General features: G+C 36.2%; 1 protein-coding gene across 1 annotated transcript; it reads left to right on the plus strand.

Moving 5' to 3' along the window:
• Window positions 1-20: 20 nt before the first annotated feature.
• Window positions 21-23286, plus strand: RMI1 (RecQ mediated genome instability 1). Its single transcript, XM_082469709.1, has 4 exons — window positions 21-186; window positions 5231-5291; window positions 13555-13651; window positions 14422-23286. The coding sequence occupies exon 4, from the start codon at window positions 14458-14460 to the stop codon at window positions 16339-16341; it is 1884 nt and encodes a 627-aa protein (XP_082325835.1). The 5' UTR covers window positions 21-186; window positions 5231-5291; window positions 13555-13651; window positions 14422-14457; the 3' UTR covers window positions 16342-23286.
• Window positions 23287-23708: the final 422 nt, after the last annotated feature.

Here is a 23708-nt window from a genome sequence, read left to right on the forward strand (position 1 = left end):
GGGCGGATGAAGAGCCGTCCTCTGGGCCCTGAGGAGTCTTCAGGGTTTGGAGGAGGGGCGTGAGTGCGCGGCAAAACGGGCGGGAAGGAGCAAAAAAGGATTAGGGCGCGCGCCGTGGCTGTTCCTGTTCTCACAGTCGCGAGGCCCAGGAACCAGTGTTGCACGAGGGGAAGGCGGGACGCCCAGGTCGGTGTTAGGCCCAGACGAATGCCCCCGTTTCCACAGCCCGCATTCGCGTCTCCTTTCTTCCCCCGTGCTCCCCTCTCGCCCGGGCTGCGGGGCGAGCTGTGTGTAACGGGCCGCAGCGCCCGTCAGGCGTGGCCCGGGCCGGGGGCGCAGCCGGAGGGTCGCGGCCCGCCGTCCGCTGGGCTCGGGGTTCCGGGAGATGTTGGCCGTCCCGCTGGGCTGTGGCGGGCGAGCCTCGGAGTCCGGGGGAGCTCAGTCCCTTTGCTTCCGGCGCTGAGCCTGTACTCCCGGGGTCTTTACAGGGCTCTCCGTTCTGACGAAACCTTTTGTTTTTCCTTTCTTTCTTTTTTGTTAATGGGACCTGAGGTACGAGTATTTTGTAGTGTCGGTGCTGCCGCTACGTGTGAAAAATTTCTGGAAGTATTGCTTTCATATCCTACAATGAATGCAAATCGCAAAATGCGTTGTAGACATCCGCTTTGCGTTCGTTCACCTCTTTAAAGCGCCCACCGTGTGTCAAGGTATTCGGCAGTGATTAAAACAGACTAAAACCCTCGCCCTCAGATATGTTACCGTTCTAGCGTGTTCAGTTTATACTTGCTTTGTGTGCGGTTACTTCTAAGGCCCCTGTGTCAGGCTTTGATGGTTTCTTTTGTTAAGGCACTTAAGGTCACTCTGAATCGGTGACAAACCTGGGAAATTGCCAGTAAGTAGTACCCAGTATCTACATCCTGACTCTTAGCCCTCCAACTCTCACCCACAACCCCAAACTTGTGTTGAAGCATAAAAATGTTATAATTTACATGGGACGCTAAACCCACCGTTAGAATACACTTTTTTTTTTGTAATGATGAATTTGTGCTGATTCATTCCGCTGTAACTTGATTTTCCTCTTGAATACTTTGCAAATTAGATGTAACCAGCATTTTTAAAAAATGTCTGATTTCCATCATCTTTTATCTTTTACTTGCTTAATCAGGAAGAGAACTCTTTAGGAGGAACTGAGAACTTCATGAAGCACCAACATTTACTGGCTGGGAGGATAGTTAACAAATACTGTTAGAGCATAGTGTTTGGGATTGTGGAGTTTTTAAAAGGCTCTTTGAGTTGTAATATAATTTTTTAATGGCCCCACCATGAAGAATATTATAGTCTTGTTGGGAGGTAAAACTTAACTTGCATTTGGTTTTACGATACATAGTTTGGATTTTTATTTAATGTTCAGCCAAGAAAATTGAGTGTATGAAGGGGCTGGGGATACTTGGATTATAGAGATTTAATCTGCCAGTCAGGATTTGCAGCATTTAATTGAATCTGTCATTTAAAACCTGGGACACTTCACTAACACAAATAGGTACATATAGGGGTACTGTACTAATGATGTTTTCTTTCAAGTTAGTATTTCTGTTGCAACCATTATTTTCTGCCTTGATAAACAGTGATGATTGATGGGCAGGAATGCAAAGTAAGCAGCTTTATCTTAAGAACTTATTCCCAGTTTCACTGTCTTCTGACTGGACCCTAACTGCTGAAAGGTCTTATTCCTCTTTTTTAGATGCCATTGTCAGATTTTTTTTTTTTTTTTTGCTTTTTTCTTTTTCTACTTGTTTACTTCCTTACCTCTTTTAATTTGCTTTATAGGTTTACTCTTTAAATAACAAGAAGGTCTGTTTTTTCCACCATCGTCATTCAGGGACTTGCTAGCTTGAGGAAAGTCTCTCTTTTCACCATCCTTTCATTCTCTATTGTTTTCAGCCAAACTATGTTACATCTGTGCTCATTCAAGGACTTACCAACTTGGTTGATACATTGTGGCTCCTGTCTTGAGTAAATAATTGTATGATTATTTGGACTACTGATGAATTTAGAGCTAGTATTACTTAGCTGTGGGATTTACTTTTGATAAACTAATATAATTGAGATTGTACACTAGCGAGCTGGATGATTACTTAAAATTTTTTAACTACCATTTTCTGAGTTTGTGCCAGACCTTGTGCTGGCAGTTTTAATGCTTATCACAGTTCTGCGAGTAAATTGTGGTTAAGATAAAGTTAAGGAACACGTCTAAGGTCACATAGCAGAAATGAGATTCAGACTCCTAAACCTATTCTCTGTCTTTTCCTTACATTAGGTTATAGAGGATCCACAAACAGCTCCACTAATTACTTCTTTCTGATTTCAGTCATTAAATATAAATTTTTTCCCCATAATTTTCAGAGTGCCTTCTCAAAATTCTGGGGTTACCTTAAAGTCATCCCCAAGGAGTTAAAACACAGACTCACCTGTATTTTTTAGATGAAGACAGTGGAAACATGGACTGGTTATAACTTGAGTATTTGTTAGTGCTTTTAAGTCTTAGCTATTGATTGAATGCCACATACAGTGTCCAAATGGATGGCATCAGTACTTCTGCCTCTTTTTCTATTTTTTAAAAAATTGAAATATGTGAGGCTGACTGAAAATTAACTTATAAATCAAATTTGCCTAAGTCTTAGTGGCGAATGATAGAATTTTCTTACTCTATTCTCTTCTGCTCAGTTCCTGCAGTCAAGATCTAGAATGTAGATTAGTGTGGTCAGCCAAGTTTAGCAAGCGCAAGATGTAAATCAATTTTTAAAAAACATTTTTTTCATGATTATAAAATTAATGGAGATTAAGATGTATGTAGTTTTACATCTGGCCTTTTCTCCTAACAGAATAAAATATGAACATATTTTCATGTCATTAAATAGTACTTAAAAATGTTTTTTCAGAAGACTATTTCATGGATCCAATGTAATATATTTAATTTTTTTTTTTTTTTTTTTTTTTTTTTTTACTGTTGTTGAACATTTAGATTGTTTCTGTTTTTTTTCCACACTGTAAAAGCACAATGATAAACACTCTGGCACATAAAATCTTTGTCTTCATTTCTGATTATTTTCTTAAGATTAAGTTTTGAAATCATATGGTGTGAACATTTCTTAATGTACAATTTCAACAACATATACTTTTTCATATTTTTTTCTTGGACAGTGATGTTCTGGAGGATCAGGGGCTGTTCTTTATGTATGAACAGATGAGAAGTTGTGCTGCTCTAGCTAACACCTCCCCTCTGAGTTGCTTCTACCTGCGGTGACTATGGTTACTCAGTTTCTCAAGAAAGGGAGGAACAAAAACCTTAGGAATTCTCTTGAAGGAGTAGATGCAAGTAATACAATTTACTAAATTATTAAGGGGCTCGGTTATTGAAACCCAGTCTAGACTTTATAATCCCACATGATAATACTTTTTCCATTTAATTAAAAAATTTAATAAGCTTTTCTTTTTTACCTGTAGGAAAAAAAAATCCTATTATATGTAGAAACATCTTCTTATTAAAATTGTTTTAACATACAGTTGTGGGGAGTAAACCATGTTTCAGATCAATATGCCCTCCACTTTACTTACTTTGCTGTTAAATGAAGAATTCTATGTAGCAAATGTGCACTTAGTTATAACATTATTATAAAATTGTAGTATATCATGTAGCTCTGGAAGTGGAAATTTAAATCCTAGAAGGTAGTAGTTGGAGAAAATTATTAATTAGAACTGCCACGTGTTAATAGAACAATTTCACTGTGGTTCATTGAGCACTGTTTCTCAGAATTTGTCCCAACTATCATCTGAAAGGAGTTTTGTCACTTGCCGTATTCAACAACACAAACAAGGAAGTGCGTGTTTGAAATAACTACAAAATTAAAAAAATAAAATAAATGAATACATAAGCTTTAAAATGTCAGTTTGTAATATTTAAAAATTAAAAAAACTTTTATGTCATTTTAGTAGAGTTATAGCAAAAGGAAAAGTACTTAATGATAACACTGTTTTGAAGCTGTTACAAAGATAGATGCAGTAGGTGATGTTGTGTTTCTTTGATTTGACTCTGTAAAGGAAATAATTTAGAATATACTAGGTGAGCTTGTCGTTTAAATGAGATCTGAGAAAAGTCTGTTCATTGTAATAGTGTAGTGCTCTTATAGAATGGCCATTTATGAATGAGTTTTATAGTTTGTATGCAAGTCGGTATATGTAAATGAGGGACTGGTTTTACTTTCTCTTTTAAGTCAAACAGGGTCTAGAAAATGATATAGAAATGGAGGTTAGCAGAATTTCGTTCTGCGTCTGCTACTATGTATGATCTGTATGTCTTAATCTTCATGCCTGTTTCATTCTCACCCAAATAGATGACAATTCCTACCCTTTCTATCATAAATGACTATTTTGAGGTTTAGATAATATTACAGATGTAAAAGTATGTATTTTGAAAAAGTTTAAAATCTTACAAATAAGAGGTTTTAATTTTTATTTTAAACCTTTTTCTTCAGTTCTCTGTTTAAACAGCTGTACTGCTGAGATATAGAATTAACACCACTGAAATTCCTTTCTTTCATTTTCTATCCAGCCTTGACCTTTTCAGTTCACAATCAATCAGTCTTTCTTTTTTATTGGTTCCTTCCTCCTCCTAGAAGTACTAACAGTATTAACTCCTACTATTTAACAGGTTCAGGTAGAAAATAACACTTGTGTTAAATGGCTGCATATAATAATTTAGGGGTATATACTGTATACACCGAGTAATTTATAGTATAAAACATTCTGCAAACAACTTAATTAATTGTGGCATTTATACTTGATAATTCATTTAAATAATTATAACTCTACTGAAAGTACACTGTCTTGATTTCAGTTTACTTAATGACTGTCATCTCATTACTACAACACCTCTGCCAGTTAGACTAGGCCCATTTGCCAGTGCTGTGGTGTTTAAATTTTAGTGGAGGAAATAAGGTAACTTATAATTGAATGAGCACACCTAAGAGCCTTGGATCTTGCTTAATTTTTGAGGTTAAAAAAATGACAACAGATGCGATAAAGTAGCACTTGGGAATCTTAGGTTATACAAGTACAGATCTCTGTCTTGAGGATAAGATATCACTCAACTGTGGCCTCATAATATCATGCTTGGAGATTTTAACATGCCTTATTTTAATTAATTTCATGCTTCGATGTTATTTTGTTTTAGGGTCATCTTTTAAGCATGCAGCTGAACTTGGTTTTTTCAATTTGAGAGTATCTTTTAACAGGTGAGTTAATCTATGTTCATTATGATTGCTGATATATTTAGACTTATTTCTACCACCTTGTTTATTCTTTCTATTTATAGTGCTTGCCAGTTCCTTTTGTGCCTTATTTTGGATTGTTTTCTTTATTCTGTGTTTTCCTCAGCAAGTTTGAAAATTAGTTATTAAATATCTATCCTTTTGGTGTTTGTCTTCAGTATTTTTATTGAGGATATAATTTACATTCAGTAAAATTCATGTTCTTTTTTGTATATAGTTCTATGAGTTTTGACAAACATTGGTCACATCATCGCTGCCACCTGTTTCTATAGTGTTGCCTTTTCCATAATGCCATCTAAATGGACTTATACAGTGTTTGTCTGGCTTCTTTTACTTAGCTTGATGCATTTAACATTTGTCTTAGTCTATTTGGGCTATTGTGACAAAATAGCATAAACTGGGTGGTTGATAAACAACAGAGATTTATTTCTTTGGAGACTGGGAAGTCCAAGGTCAAGGTGATGGCAGATTTAGTGGGTGTCTGATGAGGACATGCTTCTTGGTTCTTAGATGACAGTCTTTTTACAGTGATCTCCCATGGCAGAAGGGGTAAGTAGCTGTGTGGAGACGTCTCTACTGTTTATTTATTTTTTTGTTATTGGGTTGTAAGTTTTTTTTTAAATTAATATCTTTTCAGAATTCTGACTTTATTTTTATTTATTGATTTATTGATTTATTTTGGCCATGCTGCACGGCATGTGGGATCTTAGTTCCCCAACCAGGGATCGAACCCGTGCTCCCTGCAGTGGAAGCACAGAGTCTTAACCACTGGACTGCCAGGGAAGTCCCATGAGGGCTTCATTCTCATAATGTAAGCACTTCACAAAGGCCCCACCTCCTAATACCATCACATTGGGCATTAGGATTTCAACATATGAATTTTCTGAGTGATATCATCTGTAGCAATATTCATCCATGTTATTGCATTTATTAGTTTATTCCTTTTTATTACTGAATAGTATTCCATTGTAATGATGTACAACAATTTGTTAATCCATTCACCAGTTGAAGGACATGTGGGTTGTTTCTAGTTTTTTGGTGATTATGAAAAAAGCTGCTATAAATGTTCACATAGAGATTTTTAATGAGTATACGTTTTCATTTTTCTTGAGTAAATACCTAGTAATGCTGGGTTGTATGGTGAGTTTAACTTTGTAAGAAAATGCTAAACTGTTTTTCTTCCTAAGAAACTGCTAAACTGTTTTTTAAAGTGGCTGTGTCATTTTGCTTTCCCACCAGCAATGTATGAGAATTCCAGTAGTGGGTATTGTCAGTTATTTTTTATTTTAGCTATGCTAATAGATGTGTAATATCACACTGTGATTCCAATTTTGCATTTCCCTAATGTCTTACTTGTTATCTGCATATCTTTTGGTGAAATGTCTATTCAAATCTTTTGTTCCTTTTAAAATTAGTTTGTTTTCCTATTGAATTTTAGAATTCTTTATATAGTCTGGATATAAGTCTTCTGTCAATTATGTGTTTCTCCCAGTCTGTGGCTTGTCTTTGTGTGTGTTTGGCTTGTCTTTATACTCTTAACAGTGTCTTTCATAAAGCAGAATTTTAAAATTTTGGTGAAGCTCAGTTTATTAATTTCTTTCTTTTATGGATTATGCTTCTGGTGTTGTATCTAAGAACACTGTTAAGAAACCAAGATCACAAAGATTTTTCTCCTAACTTTTCTTCCCCTTTAAAAAAAAATTGAGGTATAATTGACATATAACCTTTTAGTTTCAGGTATACAACATAATAATTTGATATTTGTATACATTGCAAAATGATCACCACAGTAAATCCACTTAACATCCATCACCACACTTAGTAACAAAAAATTTTTCTTTCTTGTGATGAGAACTTTTAAGATCTACTCTCTTAGCAACTTTTAGATATGCAATATAGTATTTTAACTACAGTGACCATGCTGTACATTACATTTCCATGACTTACTGATTTTATAACTGGAAGTTTGTACCTTGTGACCCGCCCCCGCACCCATTTTGCCCACCCCCACCCCTTACCTCTTGCAGCTACCAGTCTGTTCTCTCTTATCTATGAGCTTGGTTTTTTTTTCTCCTAACTTTTCTTGTAGATGTTTTATAGTTTTAGTTTTCACATTTAGGTCTGTGGTCCATTTAATTTTTATATATGATGTGAGGTATTGATGGAGGTTCATAGTTTTGCATATGGATGTCCAATTGTTGTAGCATCATTTGTTCAAAAGACTATCCTGTTTCCTTTGAATTGCCTTTGCAACTTTGTAGAAAATCAATTGACTATATATGAATGGGTCTATTTTCTAGGCTGTCTTCCCATTGACCGATATGTAAAATTCTTTTGCCAATACTTCACTGTCTTGATTACTGTAGTTTATACTAAGTCTTGAACTCAGTGTGAGTCTCCAACTTTTTTTTTTTTTTTAATTTTTATTTATTTATTATTTTTTGGCTGTGTTGGGTCTTCGTTTCTGTGTGAGGGCTTTCTCCAGTTGCGGCAAGTGGGGGCCACTCTTCATCGCGGTGCGCGGGCCTCTCACCATCGCGGCCTCTCCTGTTGCGGAGCACGGGCTCCAGACGCGCAGGCTCAGCAGCTGTGGCTCACGGGCCTAGTTGCTCCGCGGCATGTGGGATCTTCCCAGACCAGGGCTCGAACCCGTGTCCCCTGCATTAACAGGCAGATTCTCAACCACTGCGCCACCAGGGAAGCCCCAACTTTTTTTTTTTTGAAATTACCTTGGCTATTCTAGTTTCTTTGCCTTTCCATGTAAATCTTAGAATCAGCTTGCCATTCTTTAAAAAAAAAAAAAAGAATGCTGGGATTTTGAATGGAATTACATTGAACCTATATATATGTTTGGGGAGAACTGAAACTTGATCATAGAGTCTTCAACACAGCATGTCTGTTCATTTGTTTAGGTTGTCTTTGATTTCTTTCACCAGTAGTTTGTAGTTTTCAGCATATACATCCTGCACATATTTTGTTAGATTTAAGTTTTGAGGGCTACTGTAAATTGTACTCTTTGTTCATTGCTCGTACAGTCAAGTCTCATTATTCCTGGTAGTTATGTTCTGTATAAAGTCCCTGTGAACACTGAGTTAGGGAATACTGAACTATTGTTCCTAGAGAAAAGACAAGGTTAGGTTCCTGTGAGCCTCTGGTCATGACATTTCACCACTGATGAGTACATAACCTTGTTTTATTTGTGTTTCTGTTTAAAGACACTTTATTCACTATATGTTGTTGATTCATTAACTGAAGTTATGACCAGTGGCACTATAACTAATGCCTGAATGAAGCTTAGTCTAACACACAGATTTTACATATGACACATCACACACAGTTTTCTTATGGTTTGGAACACTAGACAGCGCTTCAGCAGTATGCTACGGGGCCGTTTTAAATAGTGAAATCATCAACAAAAAGCACAAAAGTGTGAAAATGTGGCACTAAATAGAGCACAAAAAAGACGCATCTCGCTAACTCATTTATCAGGTGATATAGCTTCTTTGTACATTCTTTGGCATTTTTTCATAAACATTCATGTCATCTGCAAATAGAGGTAATTTTATTTTTTCCTTTTTTTCCTCCTCTACTTCCCTCTTGATGTTTCTCTCTTTCTAAAAAATTATGGTAAAAAACATATAACATAAATTTACCTAACTCTTAACAGTTTTGAAGTGTACATTATGTATCTTCCTGATGTGGGATAGGGATGCCACAGTCTTAAATGTCTTAAAGAATCGTCTAATCAATCTTGTTTTTAGAGTACCCTTTACTTCCAGGCATACTTAGTATTGCCTTTTGTGGGTTCCGGGTTTTTATATCAGCCATTCTTAATACCACCTTAGAATTCAACTTTCTAGTGTCTGCTAAATCATGTACTAATCTGTTTGCTTTCCAGTTTCCAAAATTTGTTGCCATTGTTTCTTCTCCCATTTTCTTTGTTCTTAGAATTGTATGGCTTTTTAAAAATCTATTATCTGAGTTTCGCGGGGATTATAAGAATGTTTTTTCAATCTTTCATTTTTACCCTTAAACACATAATTTTTATATTTTTCTTATAAAATAGTAAACATAATCAGAATCTCTATTATCCTCCTTGACAAAACATAATACCTTAACTTCCCTCTGAATTCTTTTTGTATTTTCTACATTTTTGTTACCTCAAATTTTAGATCCAGCTTGTTGAATCTTAAGATTTAAAATAAAAAAGATTTTTTTTTTCTTTGTCCTTGATGTTTTACAGTTTACCATGCTATGTTTAGAGGTGGATTTTTACACGTGTTGCTTAGCAATATTGAGCTTTTACACCCTACAGAATCATATCTTTTTGAATTTTAGAAAAATTTCAACCATTATTCTTTATTTTTTTATTATGAAAAAAATTTCACTTTTATTTATATATTTTTTTCTAGTTTTATTGAGAAATAATTGGCATATATCACCATATAAGTTTAAGGTGTATAGCATTTACATATACTGTGAAATGATTACCACAACAGATTAAGCTAACATCCATCATCTCATATAGATAAAAAGATAATTGGGCTTCCCCGGTGGTGCAGTGGTTAAGAATCCACCTGCCAATGCAGGGGACATGGGTTCGAGCCCTGGTCCGGGGAGATCCCACATGCCACGGAGAAACTAAGCCCGTGTGCCACAACTACTGAGCCTGCGCTCTAGAGCCTGCGAGCCACAACTACTGAGCCCACATGCCACAACTACTGAAACCCACACACCCAGAGCCTGTGCTCCGAAACAAGAGAAGCCACCGGCGATGAGAAGCCCGCGCACTGCAAGGAAGAGTAGCCCCCGCTCACTGCAACTAGAGAAGGCCTGCAGGCAGCAACAAAGACCCAACGCAGCCAAAAAAAAAAAAAAAGAAGAAAAAGAAAAAAAAAATTCTCCTTGTGATGAGAACTGTTAGGATCTACTCTCTTAACAACTTTCGTATATATCGTACAGCAGTGTTAACTACAGTCATCATGTTGTGCCTTACATCCCTATTACTTATTTATCTTATAATTGGAAATTTGTTCCTTTTGACCACCTTCAACCATTATCTTAAAAAAAAACAAAACTGTTTCCTTCGCCTCTTCTATTTTCTTCTGAAACTGTGATTACTTCAGTGTAGGAGCCTATTTTCCCTACTTACCTTTTTTTCCCCTTCTTTGCTTAATTTCTTAAATCTTCATACTCTGTTCTATGTAATTTCCAAAGTGTAAGTTCTTTCTTCATTTGTTTTTAGCCTTTTGTTTATCCCATCTACTGAGTTTTAAATTTCTGAGGCTGTTTCCCATTTCCAAGATGTCCAATTGATACTTTTCATAAGTGTCTGTTACTGTTTAATTATCTTCTATTCTTTAAGGATTAGTCCTACTTTTAAAGTGTATTTAGTATGCTCAGAGACATTTTAAAAATATTTAAGATTCTTCATTTAAAAACAGATTTCTCCAGGTATAAATTCTCCTGTTTGTTGTGTCTGCTGATGTGGCTTATGGTGGTGATTTTCCTTAAATATGTTATAATTTTGGTTTGAGAGCTTATGTTGGATAGAGGTTTTTCCCATGTGTGTTTTTCCCTTTTGTGTGTTTTTGGAGTTGCTTCAACCTGACCCTCTGGCTGGCATAGCTCTAAATCAGCTGTGTCATTAGAGACTTGGGTTTTTATGTGAATAGCCTAGTTCTGGACCATGCTATATGTACTATGCAAGTTATGTAGGCCCCATTTCCATTCTTAGGTTATCCCTGTTCCCTCCATAGGCCATAGGTAGGTATTGAGTGGAAGATTTTTTTGGCCCAGTTCTAGCAAGTAGTCTGTTCTGGTCTTCTGACCTATAATTGGCACACTGGACCCTTAAACTTAAAGCCTTGGAGCTTTAGCCTGAAGTCCCCTTTTCCTGGTGGCTTTATATCAGCACTAAAACTCTAGGTTTCTCCTCTGTTCCTGGCCCACAAGACTTTTTTTTTTTTTAAATTAATTAATTATTTTTTATTTTTGGCTGCGTTGGTTCTTCGTTGCTGTGTGCGGGCTTTTCTCTAGTTGCAGCGAGCGGGGGCTACTCTTCACTGAGGTGCACAGGCTTCTCATTCTGGTGGCTTCTCTTGTTGTGGAGCACGGGCTCTAGGCACGTGGGCTTCAGTAGTTGTGGCACACGGGCTCAGTAGTTGTGGCTCGCAGGCTCTAGAGCACAGGCTCAGCAGTTGTGGCCCACGGGGTTAGTTGCTCCGTGGCATGTGGGATCTTCCCGGACTAGGGCTCAAACCCGTGTCTCCTGCATTGGCAGGCAGAGTCTTAACCACTGTGCCACCAGGGAAGCCCTGGCCCACAAGATTTTACTCTTTGTTATTGAGTGTAGCTATGTATTTAAAGTTTTATCTAGTTTCTTGTATATCCTTCTAGAAGTCCTTTATGTATAAAGAAGAATGTGCTTATTTTCCTTTCTTTTGTACACAAAAGTTAGCACACTGTTTTGCTTTTTTTTAGCCAGAAGGTAGAAAATATTTCCATTTGATAAATCAGAGGGCTAATGTAGAGATTGTTGGTTTCTTTGTTAAAGAGACATGCCGATTTGACTCTGCATGGTTTATTTTTATCACTATGGGCAGGGACCTCTCCTACCTTTGGATTTTTACATTGTTTTTCACATGTAATTTAAAAATTATATATCTGTACTCTAAATTATTTTCTTCAGTGTAAAGATTCATCAGTTTGGTAGTTATGACCTTCTTAATTCCTCCTTTAAAATGTTATTCTTGTATTCCTCACAATAACTGTAACTCTTCCTTTAAATTTTAACTATTTCTTAAATTAATAATGTGACCACTTGTTTAGGGTCACAGAGTTTGTAAGTGAAAGATAATTTGGCATCACATTTGCACGCTGAACCGCTAGATTATATACTGGCTCTCCTTTGTTTTTTTCTTTCTTTTTTTTTTTTTACACGGTAAGCGGGTTTTACTTTTAAATGATTATCGGTACACCAAATAACAACATGTAACAAATTCTTGATTTCTGTCTTCTAGTAATTTTTATTAAAAGATATTAAAAGCAGCCCAAACAATTATACTAGTATTCATTGTTCTAACCTTTAGCCAGAAAAGACTGTTTTAAGGCTGAATGCTGCTTAGTACAGGTTACAAATAACTATTTACTATTTTTTCATAGATAAATCCCCTGACCTTCACAAAGCTTTAGGGGGAAAAAATTAATCCCTTTTTTTCTTAAAAATTAAAAAAAAAAAAACTACATCTACAAAAGAAGAAGTCAGTATTGATATATACGTATATGTTGCTTTAGCTAAAAGATGTGGGAAACCAGACAATATATGCCTATTAAATTTTCTAAGAAATGCAAGGTTAAAAAAATGAAATATTTGGATTAGCTTTAAGTTTTTACAAGGAAGCTAGATTTGCTATTTTCCAAAAAGTGAGAGAACCTACTATATAATATACAGAGATAATTTAATGCCTTTTCACAAGAATGTAACTTGAGCTTTGTTAAAATTTCATTTTCCATGAAGTCATCTAAAATGCCAGTCCGTGGAACAGAGCTTCTTCCCCTATGCATTTATGCAGTAGTTTTCATGGATCTCTGGCTAGATGTAGCAGACAAAGGCCAAGAGGTTATCTAGCACTTCATCCCTGTTTTGCCAGAGGTAGATCTGGAGAATGGTCATCACCTGGGTCTCTTTTTCCACCCCAGTGATGCCCCTGCCGTGGAATCCCAGAGCTCCAGCTTCTCTGGCTTTGAACCTTTTCTCCCTCTGCAGTTGGTACTGTTCAATTTCACTTTCAGCTGCTTTGGTCTGCTTCAGCCTCAGGTTGCTTGCGGACCTCGGACACCTTTTGGGTGGCCTGCTTCTGGCCTGCAACCATTGCTGGGGCCTAAGTGAGCAGCCTAAATGATTGGATTGCCACCTCGGGTCAGCTGATTTGTGCCTATGCTGGTGCTCTGCCCGCCATCTTCTCCTATCCTTTAATTTTCACAGTAGCCCTATGAAGTAAGTATATAGGGAAGGAAACAAGCTAAGGTAGAGTGAGTTTCTCGTGGTAACTTGCTTTTGTTTATTTCATTCCAAACCTCATGTTTTTATTCTGTACTACCTCTACTCTACCCTGACTGATAATAGGAAACTTCAAACCATACCATCAAACTTTGCACTTATGAAAATAGGCCAGTGATTCTTTCTGCAGCTTCCTCTTATAACCCTTACTGCTTCTTGTCTTAGCTCTCAGGGCCATTTCTGAGCAATAGAGGTTACAAGTACTCCACTGAACAACCAGTTCCAAATCCCGTCCTCAAATCCTGTGCTCCTGTTCCAAATGGTAAGTTTTCTTATGGGCATGTTAAAACTTTTATAAATTCGAACTCTTAGATATCTTCATCTGTAGAAGGAAAAAAATACTTTAGTGAAAAAATGTTAGTCTTTAGTGTTTGGCCACGTTTTTTTATCATACTGAGAAAATCAAGTATATTTACCTGATAGGACTGTTGAGAATTATTTACCCAAACAAATAAGATGCTTTACATCAGCTCAGAATCTATTGTTACTTGTTATAATTTTATGGAATACAATGGTATAAGTTTTAATAGAGTATGAATTATAGATATAGAAAGAACCTTAGTAAATATTGTTTCTTAGCTAAATTTTAAATTATTAGAATCTGATTATTATATTGACATAATAACTACTAATTACTACATGTATTTTGTAGGTCTGACATTATGCTTTACAAATGTTAATCATGTAATCCTCACAACAACTGTGTTAGATAGGAGGTGGTACTGACATTTTATAGATGAAAAAATTAGGCTAGAGAAGTTAAGAAATTTATACTAGGTCACAGAACTTATAATTTGAAGAGCTAGTCTTCAAACCTAGGTATATCTTGTCTCAAACCTTTTGCTTTTCTTATTTTACCATCTGATTACTTGTGGCATTTGAAGTTTTGCCATGTAGAAAGTCAAAGAATTATAAAGGTGCTGAAGAGAGAAAAATCTAAAAGTTTGATTACTCCTGTTTGTGCATTGTAGAGAATTATAGAAACTGTATTTAGGTACTGAATTACCATAATTTTTTTTTGTTTGTTTTCAGGTAATAGATGCCTAATATTTCTTTTATATAAAAGAAATGAGTATAGCTAGTATTGCATTAAGAGTTGAAACCTGGCTTTCAGCTACATGGCATGTTAAAGTGCCTTTAATGTGGCTGGAAGCTTGTATTAACTGGATCCAAGAAGAAAATGATAATGTTAATTTGAGTCAGGCACAAATGAATAAACAAGTGTTTGAGCAATGGCTCCTTACTGATCTGAGAGATTTGGAGCATCGTCTTTTACCTGATGGCATTTTAGAAGTTCCAAAAGGAGAACTGAATGGATTTTTTGCTCTGCAGATTAATTCATTGGTTGATGTAAGTCAACCTGCGTATGCCCAGATACAAAAGTTGAGAGGAAAGAATACAACCAATGACCTAATTACAGCTGAAACACAAGTAACCCCAAAACCTTGGGAAGCAAAGCCTTCACGAATGTTGATGCTACAGCTAACGGATGGAATTGTACAAATACAGGGGATGGAATATCAGTCTATTCCAGCTCTTCATAGTGATCTTCCTCCAGGTACAAAAATTTTGATTTATGGAAACATTTCTTTCCGTCTTGGTGTTCTCTTATTGAAACCAGAAAATGTGAAGGTGTTGGGAGGAGAAGTAGATGCTCTTTTAGAGGAATATGCCCAAGAAAAAGTTCTTGCAAGATTAATTGGGGAACCTGATCCTATAGTTCCAGTCATACCAAATAATTCTAACCAAAGCATCCCCAGAATTACAGATGTTCTACAGCCTGCGTTAGGACCTTCTGATGAAGAACTCTTGGCAAGTCTTGATGAAAACGATGAGCTTGCAGCAAATAATAATACCTCTTTGGAAAGAAGTTGTTTCAGCACAGGTAGTTCTTCAAATACTTCAAATACCATCAGACAGTCAGATTTTGAACCAGGACTTGTTATTTCTCCAAGACCAAAGGAGAAACCACGAAACCAGTCTATGCTTTTTACTGATGAGGAATTAGATGACTTTTCATTGGAGGAGGCCTTGCTTTTAGAAGAAGCTGTCCAGAAAGAACAAACAGAGACCAAAGAATTACAGCCACTGACTTTGAACAGAACTACAGATGAAAGTATAGAGAGATTTTCACGTAGATCTAATACTCTGAATAATTTTTCTTTGATTTGCAAAAATGGAAATAATAATTGGAGTGAAAAAAATTTATCTGAGCAAATAACTAATGAAGACAAATCTTTTAGTTGTCCATCTGCTAGAGACCAAAACAGTAGTATTGTTTCAGTTAATCATAATGTACCCGTACCCCATAATTTTACAAATAAAGATAAGAACTCAGAGACATATAATAAAATAAAACAAACCAGCAGTTCAGAGGGACATTCCTTAAATAATAAAATATTAAACGGAGAGCTGGTCAATTATGTACCAAGAAGTTGTTCACACATTTCTAATAAAAATGAGCAACACTTACAGACTTGTTCTTCAAGATCATCAGAGAATAGCACTAATCTTTCTATCAGCATGGATTTATATTCTCCACCTTTTATCTATTTGTCTCTTCTAATGGCCAGCAAACCAAAGGAAGTTACAACAGTGAAAGTCAAAGCATTTATTGTAACCTTAACTGGAAATCTCTCAAGTTCTGGTGGCATTTGGAGTATAACAGCAAAAATTTCTGATGGTACTGCATATCTAGATGTAGACTTTGTAGATGAAATACTTACTGGTCTGATAGGGTTTTCAGTGCTACAAATGAAACAGTTAAAAAAGGATCCTTGTAAATACCAAAAGTTCCTGGAAGGTTTGCAGAAATGTCAGAGAGATCTAATAGATTTGTGCTGTCTAATGACTATTTCATTCAATCCCTCCTTGTCTAAGGCAACGGTACTGGCATTACAAGATGTTAATGTGGAACACCTTGAGAACCTAAAGAGGCGAGTAAAGAAATAATTTACTAGCAAGCAATTTAAAAAAACAAGGAAATATTTAGAATTAAGTTTGTCCTTTTACTTTTGCAACTTTCTTTTCGTAAAAGGGGAAAAGGAAGTTTCATAACTGATTTCAGTCTAATTTTAAAATGTTTAATTATGTTTGTGTGTGTAAGTTTTTTTAATAAATTTTTTTATAGTAACTGCTGAAGCAATTTGATGACCCACTGTTGTTGAGAAATTTTGTTTTCCACTTGTTATTTCACATAAGGTGACTGCTAAAGTACTGTATTGGTGTTTACTGATGAATCATACTGTTGAAAGTTAACAATTACAAATAGGTAGTTGAGTACTTCTAATATGTAGAGTACCCCAAAAGATTTGTTTATATTATTTTTCTTAGGAAAAAATGTAAATCCAGTGGATTAGAATGTCAGACTCTCAGATGCAAGTTGTTGTGCTGGTTTTTGTTTTGCTGATTGGAAGTATTTGTCTGGTATATTTAAAGCAAATATTATCTTAACTAGATACCATTTCAGAGATTATATTGAATAGTTAAAAACCTTATTTTCAACGATAATCTATTATTATTAAGAAGATCCAGTAAGTATTTCATTTTTTTTTTCTGGATTAAAATAAGGTATTTATGCATGTCTTTAGTTATCTCCTTTCTTTTTTTTTTTTTTAATTTATTTTATTTTATTTATTTATTTTTGGCTGTGTTGGGTCTTTGTTGCTGCACACGGGCTTTCTCTAGTTGCGGCAAGCGGGGGCTACTCTTCGTCGTGGTGCGCAGGCTTCTCATTGCGGTGGCTTCTCGTTGCGGAGCATGGGCTCTAGGTGCATGGGCTTCAGTAGTTGTGGCACGTAGGCTCAGTAGTTGTGGCTCGTGGGCTCCTGAGCGCAGGCTCAGTAGTTGTGGCGCATGGGCTTAGTTGCTCCGCGGCATGTGGGATCTTCCTGGCCCAGGGCTCGAACCCATGTCCCCTGCATTGGCAGGCAGATGCTTAACCACTGCACCACCAGGGAAGTCCCAGTTGTCTCCTTTCTGAATTAGGTGTACATGTAAGTTCTTCCTTTAGTTTTGTTGGAAGTGCTGTTCTTTTTTAAGGGAGATTGTTCCCCCTGGCCCCCCACCCCCCCAAAAAAAAACCATAAGGAAGACTGTTTCCCACTTTTCCACTTTGCTGTTAAAAAGTCACATTTGAAAGGTAAAATTATTTTTATTATTCTTTTGTCTTTAAAAAAATCTAAAGTATCTTGAATTTTAAAACATTAAACAAATACTTAAATAATAAAATGAAGACATTGTGTTTTTAGTTAAAATAATGTAATAGGAAAATATCTGGAAGTAAGATAAATACATATATAAAAATATGATATGGATATAGTAGAAAAATATTCTAAGAGTCTTTTGTCATTATTGGTTGAAGGATGATAATGAGAGTTCAAGGCACAATTCAGATTTTGCTGCTATATCCTCTGATAATAACCGCTTCTATATACTTGCATAGCTCTGTTACTGCAAGAGATCTAAATGGATGGTGTTATCTTTCATTATCTTTCTTGTAAATGTTCTCCTGTACTCTATCTCTTTGAGTAGTGCTGGAAAGCTGGGATTCAACCTTATTTTCTCTTCATATTCCGTCACTAAAGACTGGGTATAGTACTTTACTATTATCAGTCCATCCTTCTAATTGGTGCTCTAATTCTGGCTCTAGTCTTCTCTGGCCTTAAGTATTCCAGTAGGTTTACTAATTGGCCTGTGCCTTATTTTGCCCTTAAGCCTTTTCCCGTAATTCTTCCTGAATGATCTTTCTTGAATAAATTTCTTGTTTTCTCTTTGTTACCCTTTAATATCAACCTCCTCCTATCCGCTTACCTACAGGGTGAAGTCCAAACTCTTCATGTATAGTATGTAAGGCCTTTTGCAATCTGCCTCTTGCCTGCCTTTTCAGCCTCATCTTGCCTCCTTATTCTTCACCTACCTGGTCTGCCACTAAATTTTAGTCATAGTTGTTCTCCAGATGTGGGGAATATACCTCATGCATGGCTCATAGTAATACCCCTACCTCCTATATTCATTTGTATTTCCACTCAGCTTAAGCTTTGGATGCCCATTGAAGTGTTTCATGAATTCCCCTGCCCACTTTCATGCCCCTCTATACATTGTACAGACTAATATTATATGTTTTATTGTACTTATTTGCTTCCCTTACTTTACTGCTATATTTTGGGTAGAATAATTCTTTGTTGTAGAGAGCTGTCATGGGCTCCCTTTAGCAACATGCTGGCCTCTACCCATGTGATGTCAGTAGAATCCTTCCAGTTGTGACAACCAGAAAATATTCCCTGGGAGACAAAGCTGCCCTTGGTTGAGAACCATTGCTTTAGTGGAATATAAGCTGCTTGGGGGTATGGCTAAGTGATTTACCTTTGTAACTCCAGTAAGTATTTATTGTTATTACAAATGAATCAACATATCTGATCATCTGTGTTCCCTTGCTTAATATCTTTTAGTGATTTCTCATCATGTGTTCAATAGCATGGTACTTAAAGCCCTGAAACCTCTGCATACATGGCACCTCAAATATCTTCTTCAGTGAAAGAGTAAATTAGAAAAATCTGCCCAATAGCAAAGGGAGACTATAAGAAAACTTGGTTGAGTTCGCCTAGATTCTAGTAGAGGGGTAAAAAGTTTTCCCTGAGAATTTGTAGCCATAGGTCTGCTCTTGTGCGAGGCTAAGCAGACACTCAAGTTACCTGCGTGATAATCTCCAACTGAGAATTCAAAAAAGAATGATGCTGTGGGAGGCTGGCAGAAGCAAATGGGAAGGGGAAAAAATGGGCATATTCAAATCATCTTTGTGTTCCTCTTAGGAGTGAATCTGCTTTCAGAGAGTACATGTTCTTTGCTCCTGCATTCTGTATATCTTACATGTATTGGCCCCTGCCCTAGTCCACCACTGCTTGTGACTGGGTGGGTACATCTCCTCAGTTCTGGGGTTAGCAGGCACTACAAGAAATGCTCAGACACTCATGGACAACTGTGTAATATGCACAAGAGGAAAACGAAAAAAGTTTGAAAATATCAATAGGGAATTGGGAATTTAAAAAAACTAAAAGACTATAATAGCTAAAAATAAAAAATCAGTGAATGAGTTTAACTCCAGATGAAACACAGCTGAGGATACAGTGAATTAAATTTGGTCAGAAGAAAAAAATTCAGATTAATGTATAGAGAGGCAAAAGCATGGAAAAGAACCAGAAAACAATATAACACCAAGAAGGGCTAACATTAATGTAACTGTAGTCCCCAAAAGAGAGGAAATAGAGAACACTTAGAGTTAATGCTTAAGAAATTTATAAAGTTTATGGAAATCAAGCTACAGGTTTCAGAAGTCCCACAAACCCCAAGCAAAATATATTCAGAGAAAATCATACCTGTGCAAATATTATCAATACCATTGAAAGCTAAAAAAAGAAAAAAAATCTAGAGCAGTGAAAGAAGGCATATTTCAAAGGACCAAAAACATGACAACTGACTAAATAAAGACAGTGGGAATCATGATGGTGTGCTCCTGAAACTTATATGCCAGTTTTACCTCAATTTAAAAATTTGGGGATCAGAAGACAATGGGCTGGCATCTTCAAAGTGATGGAAAAAATAAGTACCAACCTAGAGTTCTATACAAACCAAAAATGCCCTTAACAGTAAGGGTGCAATTGGTAAAATTAAGAAAATTTCACACACAAAAATAATTTTTTCCCTAACAAACTACACAAAAAGGTTGTCTTTTTTTTTTTAAAGATTTATTGATTGATTGATTAATTGATTGCTATGTTGGGTCTTCGTTTCTGTGTGAGGGCTTTCTCTAATTGCGGCAAGCGGGGGCCACTCTTCATCGCTGTGCGCGGGCCTCTCACTATCGCGGCCTCTCTTGTTGCGGAGCACAGGCTCCAGACGCGCAGGCTCAGTAGTTGTGACTCACGGGCCTAGTTGCTCCGTGGCATGTGGGATCTTCCCAGACCAGGGCTCGAACCCGTGTCCCCTGCATTAGCAGGCAGATTCTCAACCACTGCGCCCCCAGGGAAGCCCAAGGTTGTCTCTAAGCAGAAGGAAAAGGATAACCAGATGGAAGCTTGGAGACGCAGGAAGGAATGATGAACAACTGAAAGGGTAAATATATGGGTTAAATGAATAGTGATTTTGAAATGAAAATAATGTCTTGAGGGTTAAAAAAAACCAAAGGACTAAACTACATGAAAACAATGGCAGTTAAGTTGAGTGAGGGATAAAGAAAAGTATTTTAAGGTCCTTATGTCAGAGAAAAGGTTAAAGCTGCTGTTTTATATTGGACTTGAATATTCAAAGTTGCATGTTATAATATTTAGAGTATAGACACTAAAAGATTTGAAAAGTAGTCTATCACTATATACTAATGGGAATAAAAAGAATAACAACAGCAAAAAAATGTACTCAACCCAAAAGAAAGCAAGAAAGAGAAAAGAACAGAAAAAATGGTATATAGGAAAAACGGTGAGGTGGTAAATTTAAATCCAAATGGATCACCCAGAGATAAACCCACACACATATGGTCACCTTATCTTTGATAAAAGAGGGAAGAATATACAGTGGGGAAAAGACAGCCTCTTCAATAAGTGGTGCTGGGAAAATTGGACAGCTACATGTAAAAGAATGAAATTGGAACACTCCCTAACACCATACACAAAAATAAACTCAAAATGGATTAAAGAGCTAAATGTAAGGCCAGACACTATAAAACTCTTAGAGGAAAACATAGGCAGAACACTCTATGACATAAATCATAGCAAGATCCTTTCTGACCCACCTCCTAGAGAAATGGAAATAAAAACAAAAATAAACAGATGGGACCTAATGAAACTTAAAAGCTTTTGCACAGCAAAGGAAACCATAAAAAAGACGAAAAGACAACCCTCAGAATGGGAGAAAATATTTGCAAATGAATCAGTGGACAAAGGATTAATCTCCAAAATATATAAGCAGCTCATGCAGCTCAATATTAAAAAAACAAACAACCCAATCCCAAAATGGGCAGAAGACGTAAATAGACATTTCTACAAAGAAGACATACAGATGGCCAAGAGACACGTGAAAAGCTGCTCAACATCACTAATCATTAGAGAAATGCAAATCAAAACTACAATGAGGTATCACCTCACACCAGTTAGAATGGGCATCATCAGAAAATCTGCAAACAAATGCTGGAGAGGGGTGGAGAAAAGGGAACCCTCTTGCACTGTTGGTGGGAATGTAAATTGATACAGCTACTATGGAGAGCAGTATGGATGTTCCTTAAAAAACTAAAAATAGAACTACCATATGACCCAGCAATCCCTCTACGGGGCATATACCCTGGGAAAACCATAATTCAAAAGGAGTCATGTACCACGATGTTCATTGCAGCCCTGTTTACAATAGCCAGGACATGGAAGCAACCTAAGTGTTCATTGACAGACAAATGGTTAAAGAAGATGTAGCACGTATATACAATGGAATATTACTCAGCCATAAAAAATGAAATTGAGTTATTTGTAGTGAGGTGAATGGACCTAGAGTCTGTCATACAGAGTGAAGAAAGTCAGAAAAACAAATACCGTATGCTAACACATATATATGGAATCTAAAAAAAAAAAAAGGTTCTGATGAACCTAGGGGCAGGACAGGAATAAAGACGCAGATGTAGAGAATGGACTTGAGGACATGGGGAGGGGGAAGGGTAAGCTGGGACAAAGTGAGAGAGTAACATTGATGTATATACACTACCAAATGTAAAATAGATAGTGGGAAGCAGCTGCATAGCACAGGGGGATCAGCTCGATGCTTTGTGACCACCTAGAGGGGTGGGAAAGGGAGGGTGGGAGGGAGATGCAAGAGGGAGGGGATATGGGGATATATGTATACATGTAGCTGATTCACTTTGTTATACAGCAGAAACTAACAACATTGTAAAGTGATTATACTCTAATAAAGATGTTAAAAAAATCCAAATGGATCAGAAATTCCATTAAATGTAAATAAGCTAATTCTTCCAATAAAAGACAAACATTGTCAGTTAACAACACAATCCAATTGACAGGCATACCTTGTGCTTTGCTTTACTGTGCTTTGCTTTATTGTGATTTTTATAAATTGAAGGTTTGTGGTAACCCTGTGTCAAGCAAGTCTTTTGGCACCATTTTCCCAACAGTGTTATTTTTAAATTAAGGTATGTACATTTTTTTAGACATAATGCTAGTGCACACTTAATAGTCTACAGTATAGTGTAAACATAACTTTTATATGCACTGGGAAATCAAAAAAATTTGTGTGATTCACTTTATTGTGATAATCGCTTTATTGTGGAGGTCTGGAACTGAACCCACAATATCTCTGAGGTATGCTTGTTTATACAAGAGAGACAAAATGTAATAATACAGAAAAATTTATATAAAAAATATATAAACACTAACCAAAAGAAAGCTGCTATATTATATTAATATCAAACAGAATTTTAGGCAAAAGACTTACTAGTAGTAAAGAGACTTACTACTAGTTAAGACTTACTAGTAGTTGATAATGATAAAAGAACTAAGTCATTAGGAAGATTTTGCAATTCTAAATTTATAGAATTCAATATATTGCTTCTAAGTTTATCAGAGGACTACAAGGAGAAATAGAGAAATCTACAATCATAGAGGAAGATCACACACTCAGTAATCAAAAGTTAGTAGGGATGTAGAAAGTACAATTGACGTAATAACCATGTGTAGGTTATCGTACTCAACAAATGGATAATACAGTTTTTCATGGACATGTGGGACATTTACAAAAACTGTCCATTTTCCATACCAGGAAGCAAATCTAAACAAGATTTAAAGAATTGTAACCAGAGTATATTCTCTGACCATAATTAAAATGAGATACAAAAAAAAAAAACAACAACGGGGTTTAGAAAATCTCATATATTTAGAAACTACAAAACATACTCCAAAGTAACCTTGGGTTAAGAAAGAATCCACAATGAAAATTAGAAAGTATTTCATTTAAAAAATAAAGTATCAATTCATGAGGTGTAGGTAAAGCTGTGCTTAGAGGGGACTTTATATCTTTAATTTAGTAGAAAAGATGGCTAAAAGTCGATGAGTGGAGCATTTATCCCAGTAAGTTATAAAAACTGCAAATTAAGCACAAAGGGGGAAGAAGAAGAGCTTAATTTATTGAAATAGGGATCAAACATAATAAAACTAAAGCTCAGAGTTGCTTCTTTGAGATTAAAGTGAAGGGAAAGTGTGAAGACAAAAATATCAAATGAAATGGAGACATCACTTATTGTTTCTATATATATTAAAAATCTAAGAAGATAT

This window comes from Balaenoptera physalus, assembly GCF_965194825.1.
Source record: "Balaenoptera physalus genome assembly, chromosome: 7".
NCBI lineage: Eukaryota > Metazoa > Chordata > Mammalia > Artiodactyla > Balaenopteridae > Balaenoptera > Balaenoptera physalus.